Below are 12,797 nucleotides of genomic sequence, written 5' to 3' on the forward strand. Positions count from 1 at the left end.
TTCTCTGAGTTACCCAGATGAGTAACTTAATGTGGTGCCTGGCCTGGGATTTTTGGTTCAGAGAGACTGAGACACAGGAAGAACCTGTGGTGAATGCCGTACAGAGCGCGGGTATTGCCCATGTGTCTCTGTTCTCCTTGTCTTGCTGCTCCCTTGTTCTCACTTAAAACGAGGGAGAAAATTTTTTAAATTTTCCAAAAACCAAAACTCTGCCTGGCAATGGTTTCCCCGGCCCCAGAGCTGATTTTTCTCTTTCATTTCTTTCCATGGACCAGTAGCCTTTTTGTAGGTGTGAGTGCGCTGGTTCGGTTCATGTGTGAGTCCCTCAGTGTGGCCAGGAACTGTCCGTGGAATGAGAGAAACAAGAGTGGAACTGGGGGTGAGGATTGGGGGGTGAAGGGGAGCACTGTCTAATCATAGAGAACCACGAAGAAAATTTAGGCAACTGAGTATGACCTGCTGTCTTCAATTAAATTTTAGTCACTTCTGATCATATGTGTTTTCAAAACAAGTCTTGGCATCAGATATCTCAGATTATTTGCCAATGCTAAGAAAAGGTAATGCGGACTTTGTTCGACTCTTCAAACTTCCCCATGAATTGAAACAAGGTTAATCGTGGCGCTAGAACCAGGAGATAAAGTTCTTCCTGTCTGTCTACAGAATACAGTACCATCCACAGCCCGTCAACACCCATTAAAGATTCGGACTCTGAACGATTACGTCGAGGTTCTGATGGGAAATCACGTGGACGAGGCCGAAGAAACAATAATCCTTCCCCTCCCCCGGATTCTGATCTTGAGGTAAGTCATTGCCAACACCTGAGCAATAACACGGCATCTTAGAGCTAAAGGATGGTTCTGAAGACCTGCATTGTTACAGCAGAGACCAACGTGTCCAAATGCTTTTGTTACTGCTTCCTTTTCCGTAGCAACTATAAGGAAAGCATTATTTTCTCTCTTCTGCATGAATTCTAGGGAAAACAGTTATTTCTGTTCTCTCTCCTATTTAACTGTATGGTAAAGTATCTGCTTATTTCTAAGAGAATACAATAAATTACATAATTCTGCTTGAGCAAAATTATCTTATAGTGCTCTATATCACTGTCATTTCAATGAGGTAATTAAAGACATACTTGTGTATGTTAAGAAAGGAAAACCTGCAATGTTCTAAACTGAAGTGGCCATCCTCTTATGAGGTGTGTGCTGGTGGAGTTCAAAAGCAGGAGGGATTAAACAAAACCTTCCACGGTCAGTAGGCTTCGTAGCCTTGAATCCATTGCAATTAAGTTTCTGGGTTTGGTTTTTTGTTTTTGTTTTGTTCTTTTGTTTTTCCAAATTGGAACCTGATTTGGGAAACGTGATTATTTTTACCAAAAAGCTGAAAATTTTCAGCAGGACCTAAATGAATATGTACTGGTGTAAGTGAGAATGGAAAGAAGAAAAGCAGGCATGAGGCCTTTTGTGGTATCTCAAAGACCTTCTTTGAAATGAATTCTTCAAATCCAATTCCAAATACCCCGAGAGTGTGTCAAGAGCAGTGTGATGTGTCTGCTAAGTTATTAACTGTCTGGAAACATCAGAAAATCAAATACATAACCTGGCCAATTGATAACAGCCCAATAGGTAACATAAAGTGAATAGATGATGGAAAGTTTTAGTTTTTGTGTGTGCAATTTTTTAATACTTTGCTTGATAGAAATAAAGCATAAGATTAGCTCCTTTAACACTTCCTAATGAACAGAGAGTAGAAATAAGGACAAGATAAATTGAACGATTTTTTAATTTATTGTCCCTCTCTGTCTCAGAAGTTATAAACAGACTAGTTTTAGCTCATTTTTTAATTTCTTCAGAGCTGAGACTGAGAACCTGTTTCAGAAGTAGGAAGGCCATATGTTATTATGTCTCTCCTGTATTTATGTTGATGTTGCTAATAGAATTATCCTCTTGTATGTTATCTGAGGTTACAGCAGAAGAAAAGTTGGGAGACATACTTTAAATAGTTGAATTTTTAAAAAAAATAGTAAATCAGATTTTTCATTTGTCTCCCATTTCAAAAAAATTGCTCATGGTTGAAGTTATGAATAACAAGGTTTCCTAAGCAAAAGAAAGACACACCGATTTGGTTCTTCCTTTGTAGAGGGTGTTCATCTGGGACTTGGACGAGACAATCATCGTTTTCCATTCCTTGCTTACTGGGTCCTACGCAAACAGATATGGGAGGGTGAGTACCAGGAGGTTTTATTTTTTCTTTAGAATAACAAGGCCTAGAATTGAATTTTTGTCCAAATGGGAATGTGGTTAAACTTTAAATGATAAATCAAAAATCTAAAAAAGAAAATAACTTGATGGGTTGGTAAAAACACGTAAATGAAAAAAAGGAGATATTTTTTGATTCTTAAAAATGAGATAAACTTTATGCAATTTAATTCATTCTTACTTCAGACCCCAATGAATAAAAGTGATTGAATGCTATTCTACGATGATATATTAGAATGTTTAGATGACATAGAAAGATTTTTTGGGTTGTATTTTTTTATTTGCCATGCCCTTCTATTTTTTTTTTATTTATTCACAACATATTCAATGGAGCAAATATTCACTTGCTGATGTCTTCAGTGATTAGCAGTATTTGTATTTTATTTTCAAAGCACCTGTTATGAATGTCTTTACAAGTCCCTTTGCCATGAGACTAAATTTATAGGAATAGTATGTAACATTGGGCCTCTGAATGACAATAGAACCAATACTTTTATGTTTGAGTTGTTATAACACTTATCTTGGTGTTGTAAGTAAAAAATAATGTTATAGACCACCTCGTGAATAGACCTTCAGTTTCAATGTTCTGCATTTGGGTTTTCTAAAACCTTGGTCATTTTTTGATATATTGCTTGATGGATTCATAAACCTGTCCACACAGTAATCATGCTATTTAAAGTGGCTATAAATAATTTCTGAAATTATTCTGTAAATATGATATTTTAATTTTTTAATCTTTAAAGAAATAATATTACAAATCTTAGATTCATAAACTATTGGTTTGGAACCTTAAAAATGAAACTGTTTATCACAGTTGATACCCATAAAATGTGCATGCTGTCATTACAGATTCTACCCAGGTATTCATTGTTTCAGTAAGTATAATTGAGTGCTTGCTATGTAGGTGTAGTGTGGAGGTGAAAGTAGGGAATTATCAATTGAGCTTCACAGTGCAGCTTTCCTTCTCCTAACCCTAAAGATATGCCTAATAAAAATATGGCTGAAAAATGCACATTTGTAAGAGTAAGAATAATCCACCGTTTGAATTTCTGTCCAGAAATAAGGTATCTGTAAAACACAGTATGTCCCATCTTATTATTAAATTTCTAAGAGAAGACAACAATTAACAAAAATTCAGATTATGAAAATAAAACCATAGAATCAGTCATTCTCAGAAAATCTATTATGTGCCTAGCACAATAAGGATTCAATAATTATTAGCTGTGTTGTTTTTTTGTATTGTTATTTATATTAATGCTCTACTTATACTTTTATTTACTAGAAATAGTGATATTCCTATTTTTACAAAACAACTTAAAAAATTGATTAAAGATGAATACATGTAGCCAGCAGGAAGAATCTGGGAGATCTTAACTAAACCATTATAATGTCCTATAACTAACTTCTATGGGAGAAAGGTGGCTCTTGGAACTCACACAAAAGTGTTGGAAAGAGCAGGCACGAAGAAAACCAGAATTTGAAAACAATCCAGAAAGTCTTGAGTCTTTAAAAACTTTCTCACTAAGGGTCAAATTGATGCAAACGGAGTTGTCTTGATCAGTTCTCTGTAACCATTGAAAGGAGTCAGCTTAGAGCATCCTGTGACCTATTGACCTCATGTCACTCTTTGACCATAAATTACTCATTTACATATGGAATTCACGCCTAACCTGGAAACTGCTGGCTACCTAGAATTTTCCATTCAGATTCTCAACAATACCATGAGTTATATTTTTAAAAGTGTCAATCATTAGTATTTTGAGGTTTTATCAAATAGTATTTTGTTTGTTAGTCTGTTTACTTTTCTAATACTAGGGCAGGTGATAAAAAGTTTTACATATAATTCCTCAAAACAAAAATTTAATATTCTTCAAAGTGTGGGTGATTTGATATATTTAAATGTAAGCTTACTTATTTATAAGTTGATGGGGGTCTGGGAGAAAGCAAATTTGGAAACCTAGTTAGGGAAGGTCTTCCTGAGGTCAGAAAGATCTGAATAGGCCAATGGGTCATGCAACCATCAAGAGAAAGAGTATTCTTTAAAAAAAGAGAGAATGTTCTAAACAAAAGAAACAGCAAGTGCATACACAGAAAAGGGCTTGATGCTTGAGGGACAAAGGGTAGTGTTGTCAGCTTTGTGATGATGATACAGAGTCGAGAAAGAGGAGGGCCAGGACAGAGGGCCGTCCAGCCATGGTCAGGAGAGTTGATCTCATTGTACATGCCATGGGATGCCATTCAAAGTCTTCAAGAGAGTACATGACAGATCTGCTTTGGATTTTTAGATGTCTTTGACTATGTGTGGATAATCGAAGGTAGGGGCAGAGGAATGGAAGAGCAGGGGAGGTTTTAGCAGTGATCTGATTAATTAGCAGTAGAAATGGAGAGAGCCGATTGGATTCTAGATTCTAGTGCTGGTGGGAAATTTGGATTTGGAAATGATTTGGATTGGCCTGGTGGGCAATCCTAGCCTATATAATAAAAGACTAATATGCAAATTGACCAAATGGCAGAACGACCGGTTGCTATGACATGCAATGACCACCAGGACAGATGCTCAACGCAGGAACTGCCCCTTGGTGGTCAGTGTGCTCCCACAGGGGGAGCACTGCTCAGCCAGAAGCCAGGCTTATAGCTGGTGAGCACAGCAGTGGTGGCGGGAGCCTCTCCCGCCTCCATGGCAGTCGGACATCCCCTGAGGGGTCCCAGACTATGAGAGGGCGCAAGCCAGGCTAAGAGACCCCCCCTTTTTCCCCCCTCCCCTGCAGGATCTTCATGCGCCGGGCCTCAAGTAATAGAGAGGAATGAAAAGATCATCATCAGTTTTTTTGTTGTTGTTCTGAGCAACTGGGAGAATAGCCATATGAGAGTGTTGAGATGGGGAAGAACTAATTTGGAAGAGAAATGGAAAGTTTGGTGTTGGACAAGTTTGAGATGTCTGTGAGACATCCTGAGCCCAGGAATGAGGCTGTAGTCAGGGCTGGAGATGAGTCAATAGTGCCCAGCTCGGGATCACAAGCTTCTGAGATGCTCTTAGCTTGATTGCTCACTAAATGTTTATTGCACACCTTCTTCGTGCTGGACGCTCAAGGTCAGCCATTGTGTCCTGGTCCAGATGGGTTTTGAAAACACAATTGCTAATTGAATTGTAGCCTGAAGCAATGGAGAATGCTTGCTTCATGTTCTCTTCATTGGAGAACTTGAGAGTCGAGCAGAATTTGCTCTCAGATCTGATCATCATGCCTTGTAAAAATGTGGTCCAACAAGGATTCTTCCTGACAATAATAATAACCAAGATGATCAGAACATCCCGTATCCTTTCATCTCCCCTGAGGCTGAGGAGAGAGGTCTTAAAGCAGTTCAGGTCTTAAAGGCAGCCTTCTTTCTTGGAGCGCATGTTCCGTGGTGTGCTTTGTGCCTGTGCATTGTCAAGGGGCGCATGGAAGGCTGGGCCTTACTCTCCAGGCCTAGAAAGAAATGAATGCCTGACAATGTGATAGCTGTTCTGTCTCCATGGGAACCAGACACTTGAGAAGTAGCTTAGTCACACTAGCTTAGGCAACTCAATGAGTAGGCCATTCAGTAAGGGGACACAGGATCTGGTTGATATAATGCAAAATTAGGGCATGTTCCAGCAATATGTACCAAAAAAAAAAAAAAACGTTTGAGAATGTCCCACCTTCCCTGTAATCTTAGCTCTGGGAAGCAGGCATGTTGGGTGTTATAAAGAAGTGTTGTTTTAATAACAAAGGTGATGGGAACTAAAGGAGGGTGCTGGGTCCAGGGCAGGTTTGGCTGGGGAAGAGAAGAGAAGAGAAACAGCATCTTAGCAGGAAAATAAAGCCCATGGGCGTTCCTGTTAAGTAGGTTGTTGTTAAATAATATCTGTCCCAGCTTTCTTTGTTTAATGCATTTTTAGAAGTTGCTCTCAAACTGAGTCCAAATTCCCCAATTTCACTGAAGAAAGCTAGTCTTGATTTTTTTCGTTGACTGCTCTTTTAAAAATAGACAATATATTTTGGAATTTTCATGGAATTGTTATTCCGACGTGAATTCCCCATGAGCATATATTAAACTTTGATTTTTCTCCTGTTTAAAAAAAATAGATCAGAGCATGCTCTCCCTCCCAGCAGCGCGCCCACCCCTTCCCCTTTCCCCTCTCCTTCCCCCTCAGGCATGCCTCTCCTCAACTCTAAGGGACCCCAAGAGCCTTGCAACCTGGGCAGCAATGGGCAGCAGCAGCTCGTCCTGGGCTAACCCCCTGAGCCTGTCCCTAAGTCCCCCTTTTCTCTGACTTCTTAGCCAAAGCAGCCAGCCTGGGCTCCTTGCTCTAGTCTCTCTCCTATTGCTCGTTCTGTCCTACGCCCTTTCTTGTTTCACTGTCTCCAACTTTAATAAACGTCCTCTCAACAAAAAATTTGGCAAGATAATCCAGTTACATCAAAGCAAGCACCCCAGACTTCTATCCCAAATAAGTACTGTGCTGATACCCCTCTGTGGAAGGACTCCCCAAGATATCTAGACCCAATGGCTTCATTGTCCCAATACTTACCTTTTATCATTGCTCATATGGATCTGGCCTAGTACACTCCTCATTTTAACACAAAAACCTAAACATAAGCACTTACGCCAACAGAAAGCCTAGTATTTTTAATTCTAGGCCCTCCTTGTTAAGGATTTCCTATGTGCCCAGTACTCATATAATTCAGCACCAATGCTCTGAAACTGCTAAGCCCATTATACAGATGGGGAAACTGATGCTTAGGAGAGGTTAGAGACCAAATGTGAAAAACCAGAACACCGTGACTGGCATAAAATAAATATTATTTATATCTTAATGTAGTTGAACCTTGACTGCCAAATACTTGAATGTGGCATAGTGAGTAAGTAATATGTGGTCGTGTCTTCAAATTTATGAAGTGCCAGTATGTGACAGACATAATTCAATTCAAATAGGTCTAGACTCAAATCCAAGCTCTGACTTCAGGGTCGGGGGGGGGGGGGGGGGCGGTGTAGGTGAGGGGGTTGTTGATTTGTTTGGTTGTTGTTGTTGTTTTAAACTTATTGTTGAAAGGATTACAGATGCCCCTCTTTTATCCCCCATTGACCCCCTCCATCAGCTCCCACCAATGCCAGGCCTTCACCACACTGTCTGTGTCCATGGGTTATGCATATATGCATATAAATTCATTGGTTAATCTCTCCCCCTCCTCCCTTCCCTCTCAGATTCGTCTGTTCCATTCTTCCATATCTCTGGATCTGTTTTGTTCGTCAGTTTCTTTTGTTTATTAGATTCCACATATAAGTGAGATCATGTGAGCCTTGTCTTACTGTGACTGGCTTATTTCCTTACCTTTGGGAAATCATTTATTCCTACTGAGCCTATTTCCTCACCCATAATGCTGGCTACTTGACTTGCAAAATTGTTTTAAGAATTAAGTCACATCAATTATATCTTAATAAAGCTGAGGGGAAAAGAAAGATTTGGGTTGTGTCATGAATTTGAAGGGCCTCACACTGTGTCTAATTACAGCAATAACTCAATAATAAAAACAGCAAAGATCACCTATTGATCATATATCTGCTGCCTGGGCATTTGTTTTATAATATACCAGGCTTCTCCAAGGATCTCAATTGTCATAGTGAGTTTAAATCAACTAAACTTCCCTAGTGAGTATTCAGTACGTTGGTAAAAGACAAATTTGAAAGCAGCTGGTCTAGCCCATTTCATCAGAACACTCCTTTGGCCGGTAAAGATGGCTGTTCTTCCCCTGTTTTGGGGGGCAGCACTAAGCTCCGAAATCTGTTGAGGGATGACCTCCTTCCACGGTGGCTGGTGAAGATGCTGCGCTCTCAGCATGGCACCGGGCAGCCAGCCCCCGTGTCCTCCAGGGACTGCAGGGGGTCTGGCCACTTGAACGGAACAATCTCTCTCATGGAACCTCCAGACCGCAGATTGGCAGACCTTTTCTCTAAAGGGTCAGATGGGAAATACTTCAGGCTTTGTGGGCCAGCTGCTGTCACAGCTCCTCAGCCAACGTAGCCACAGAAGTAGGTAAACAAACAAACGTGGCTGCGTCCCAGTAGAACTTCATTTATGGTTCCCATTTTGAATTTCAGGTAATTTTCAGGTGTCATGAAATATTATTTTTTCTTTGGTTTCAAATGTCTGTACCAGAGCTCGAGATCCGAGATTGAGACCATCCCCTGTAGGCCGCATCTGGTCCGTGGCCTGCTTTCAGAGCGCCTTCAAGCCAAGAATGTCATTTCACTTTTTAAGGGCTGTTTAAGTAGCAGAAGAAAACTGTGTCTCAGATTGCATATGTCCAGCAAAGCCTAAATAATTTATTGACTGTCCCTTTGGAGAAAAAGTTTGCCTACCCTTATTTATATCAGGCTCTTTGTTGTTGTTAAAACAACAAACATTTATTTATTTATCTCACAGTTTTGTAGGTTAGAACTCAACATGGTCTCATGGGACAAAAATCAGAACTATGTTCACTTCTGGACGCTCTAGGGAAGAATCCCTTTCCTTTCCTTTTCTAGTTTCTAGCGATGCCTGTAAATCTTGGCTCATGGCCCCTCCCTCCTCCTTCAAAACCAGAAAAAGTGGGAATCCTTCTCACAGTGCATCCTCCTGACCTCTCCATCGTGACATCTCCGTCTCTGACTCTCTTCTCCTGATTCCGTCTCCCACATTTTTTAAAAATTTATCTTAATTGTTGAAAGTATCATAGATGTTCTCCTCCTTTCCCCTCCCCCTGGCCCGCCAATTGATCCCCTTCACCCCGCCCTCCTTCATGTTGATTAGTTTCAGCCCTGCCTTTAGGGCACCAGGACAGTTAATTCAGTAGCAGCCACACTGCAGCCCACTAGACTGTCCACACAGTGCAGGCACCACGGGTCAGCATCTAGGGTCTCGCTGAAGCACAGGACTTTGTCCTGTGGACACGCCATTCACCTCATGTGCACATCTTTGGGATGGGAGGAACCTGAGTCCTTGGAGAAAACCTAGATAGCCGTGGGGAGAATGTGCAAACTCCACAGGCAGTGGCCCTGGCCAGGAATCAATTTTTTTCTTATCAATGTTATAAGGAAATGATGTTATTCAAAGACCCACCGTATATAACTGATACATATGTTCCTGCTCCCTTATTGAAGAAAGTCTGGTCTCTCTCATGCGTACATGTAAACGGGAATGCAGTGAATGAACACAGGCCATCACCGCCCCCTAGCCTCCTGTGCGGCCTGCACTGGCCAGCCTTGGGGCTCCCTTGCTCTGGGGCCTCCGAAGAAGCACCAAGCATCTCAGAGTCCCACTTGTTCTGTCTTAATCTTCCCATCTGGAGGGGCAAGATGATCACAGGGCTGCTGGGAGCACAGTGGGGAGCCCCGAGAAAATACTCCTAGTCATTCCATAAGGAAGAGCTGTTATTGCCTACTTTGGGGTCAGAGGAAGCAGTGGCAATAGTGACTGTTGTGTTTTCCAGGGAGCAGGAGAGGGAGAGGTTGGAGCAGAGCACAGGCCCCGTAGGGAAATGAGAGCCCGAAAGGCTGCATATGTTTAAAGGATATTTAGTGAATCGGACTCACAGAAAATGGGCAGCAGAAAATGTGCTGACATGGTAATAAAAACGCTGTGTCTGTGTTCAGCGTTTACAGTTTACACTGCTATCTTCCATTAATTATCCAATTAGTCTTTTTCTTTTCTTTTTTTTCCAGTGAGGAAACTGTGGCTCAGAAAAATGAAATAGTTGGCCCAAGGAAGCACATCTGTTAACTGACCACACAGGGAATATGATCTAGACTTCCGATTGGCCCATGGCCCTCAGGGAGCACCCAGTGCCAGGGCTTTGTGCCGAAGTCGTGGGGATGCCGTGAGCAATAGTAAAGCAGTGGAGTGACATGCTAGACGTGGACACGTGGGAAGATTAATCTGATAGCAAAGGAGATTATTGCAGTGCCCCTGGTAGGAAATAATAAAGACCTAAGGCAAGGGCTGTAACCTGAGGGAGGAGAGAGAGATAGGAGAATGGTTACAAATGAAATCTAGATGGCTCTGTGATTGGATTTAGCCTTTTCGTTGGCACTGTGAGGGCCCCTATGTGTGGAGGCCAACTTGGCCAGGTCTACTCCGGCTTTCTTCTTCTTCCTCCCTCTTTGTACCCCTTCTTGGCAGTGGTCCCCTGTTTGGGCTTCAGTGGGTTTTTGCCACAATGAAAACTAATCTTTGGAATGGTTAGGTTCTTTCTCTTGTTCTCTACTTGGCTATTATTTTCCTGATGTTGAAAGAGGGAGTCTCTTTAAGTACAGAGAAAATTAAAGCAGGCAAGTGTCACATATCTAATCAGTAAAAGAAGACCTGATTAGCTCCACCACAAGTTTGGATTGTGTGTGTGTGTGTGTGTGTGTGTGTGTGTGTGTGTGTGTGTGTTTAAAATCATTCCGCCAGTAGTTGAACTGTGACTTACATTTCATGTGAATACAGACTCTCACAATAATCCAGATTATTTCTTAATTGTCATCAGAACTACGCCCAACTCCTAAAACTTGGCATTTCATGCCAGCTGTCCCGTAAGAGATCCTTATAAAGTTACAAACAGTTAATATCTTGTTGGTGGTATTGACAGCTTTAGACAGGTGGAAGGTAAGCCGTGGACCGTTGGGGTCTCATAGGTTGTATGCATCACTTACATAACACTTCTAGTGATATTTTTTAAAAGAAATAATGTTTTAACATATATTTTCTTCTCTCAGATGAGGGAGCTACTTTTCAATCTTACCGTTAATCCTTTCCTTGTGAGCAGCCGGCGCTGGGCTTTGAAAATAAGCCACTCTTCTACGCTGTGCCCGTTCTTGTTTTTCAGCTTCTTTTCCCCCAAAACAAAGATCTTGAATGGGGAGTAATCATTTTCAATGACATTCAGGCCCCATTTGTGGCTGTAATGTTAGCATTCTAAATAAGAAATTGATTACTGGGTCCAAAATGGGTACTTTTTTCTTTCATTTGACTGATTCTGCCCGAAGATTTCTTGTTGAGTTGAGCACAATTTACAAGATCTCCACGGTGACTAACAAACCCTCATAAGCCGACTCACATTGTCAGTGTCACTCACACTGCACTGGGCCTCCTCACCTCCGAGTCACTGCTTGTCAGAGGAGGCTTAGCTGCCCACATAGGACAGTGTGGGAACATTTCATTCCATACATTCACAATGTAAGTACCTGCGTTACTAGTCACATTTTCTGAAATAGATGAACCATCTTCCAGTTACTCTTTCTAGCCTGAGGTGAATTCTTTAAACAGCAATTTTTAAACATGATAGATCTACTTTTTGATCCAAAGTAGAAGAGCAATTGCTAGGCGTTTGTGTAGAGTGGACCTCATAGATGTAAGAGGATGCAGACTCACTAGAGATGCAGGAGACAGTTATCAGACATGTGAAATATATTTACAAATTGAAAATAGTAATAGATACATTTAAAAACAAAATTAATTTTGGGGGCCCCCAGCACTATAGGCACTTTGTAGAACCCAACTGCTAATTGAGAATGCTGTAGCTATCTAAAACTAGAACAGTGACTTGAGCATTAAACTATTTCTTAAAGGCCTCAACTGAAATAATTTAAATTGGACAAATTTATGTGGCCTTGTGTGTTTGGTTTAATTGTTCAATATTTCTTTGCTTTTTAGTTTAGAAAAATAAGATGGTAAAAGAAAGAGAAAATGGGGGCAAAATGTTCCAGGGTGTGTGGATAGGAACCAGAGCGTCATTAAAAATAGAAACGATTTTTTTCTTTTAATGCTTTACGGGTACATCTAAACAATAAAGAGATATCGCTTCCTTATTAGCATTGGTGCTATTTTTAGTTGTTCTTTTAGTAAAACTGAAATGACTTACAGTCCTTTTTAGATTACACATAATCTAATGTGATATTTGGCATTTGTTGCATAGTTAAGTCAAAGCTAAAAATCTCAGGGTGTATCATTTAAAGGTTACATAAAAGGGGGAAATATTTTTATGGTTAGATGAGTTGTTAGCTTTAAGACTTTTAGAGAAAGGAGAAGGCATTTTATTTTTATACTCAGAAGAATATTCTGGATCCTATTCTAAAAACCCAAGAAAAGATAAACAGGTTTTCCTTAAACTTTCTATCTAGTTTGAGGCTCAAAGGACCATGGACACTCCGAACCCAAAGTAGAATTTTTGAGAAATTAAATGAAAACAGGTTCTGAAAATCATTTTTGAATCAGCCTCAATTCTGGGAGTGGCATTTAAAATAGATGAAATTGCCATTTGAAGGTTGGAAGTGAGAAGTGGGAATGAGTGTTTGCAATGCTTACTTAAAAGATAGTTAAGATCAAGATCATGAACAAATACAGGAATCAGCAATGCAGATGTAACTATCATATTTCTCAACATAAAATTTGAGCAGCATGAACTTCATCCTGATCACTGCCCCTCCTCACCAGGGACCTGGAGGCATTCACCGTGGTGTCCCATTGGGTGAGATCCCGTGCTAATACCGTGTGGTCTCCAT

The 12,797-nt window shown here is 40.7% G+C and overlaps 1 protein-coding gene across 8 annotated transcripts in view; it reads left to right on the forward strand.

Annotated features, from left to right (window-relative positions):
* EYA1 (EYA transcriptional coactivator and phosphatase 1) overlaps nt 1-12,797 on the forward strand; it is a 151,088-nt gene that overhangs the window by 85,615 nt on the left and 52,676 nt on the right. For all 8 annotated transcript variants that reach the window (XM_070392137.1, XM_070392138.1, XM_070392139.1 and 5 more), the window contains 2 exons: nt 661-800; nt 2,137-2,220. In XM_070392137.1, coding sequence (XP_070248238.1) covers nt 661-800; nt 2,137-2,220 — 224 coding nt within the window. The remainder of the gene's footprint in view (nt 1-660; nt 801-2,136; nt 2,221-12,797) is intronic.

Source organism: Myotis yumanensis, unplaced genomic scaffold (assembly GCF_028538775.1).
Source record: "Myotis yumanensis isolate MYYU_CA2020_CCGP unplaced genomic scaffold, mMyoYum1.0.hap1 SCAF_15, whole genome shotgun sequence".
Classification (NCBI taxonomy): Eukaryota; Metazoa; Chordata; class Mammalia; order Chiroptera; family Vespertilionidae; genus Myotis; species Myotis yumanensis.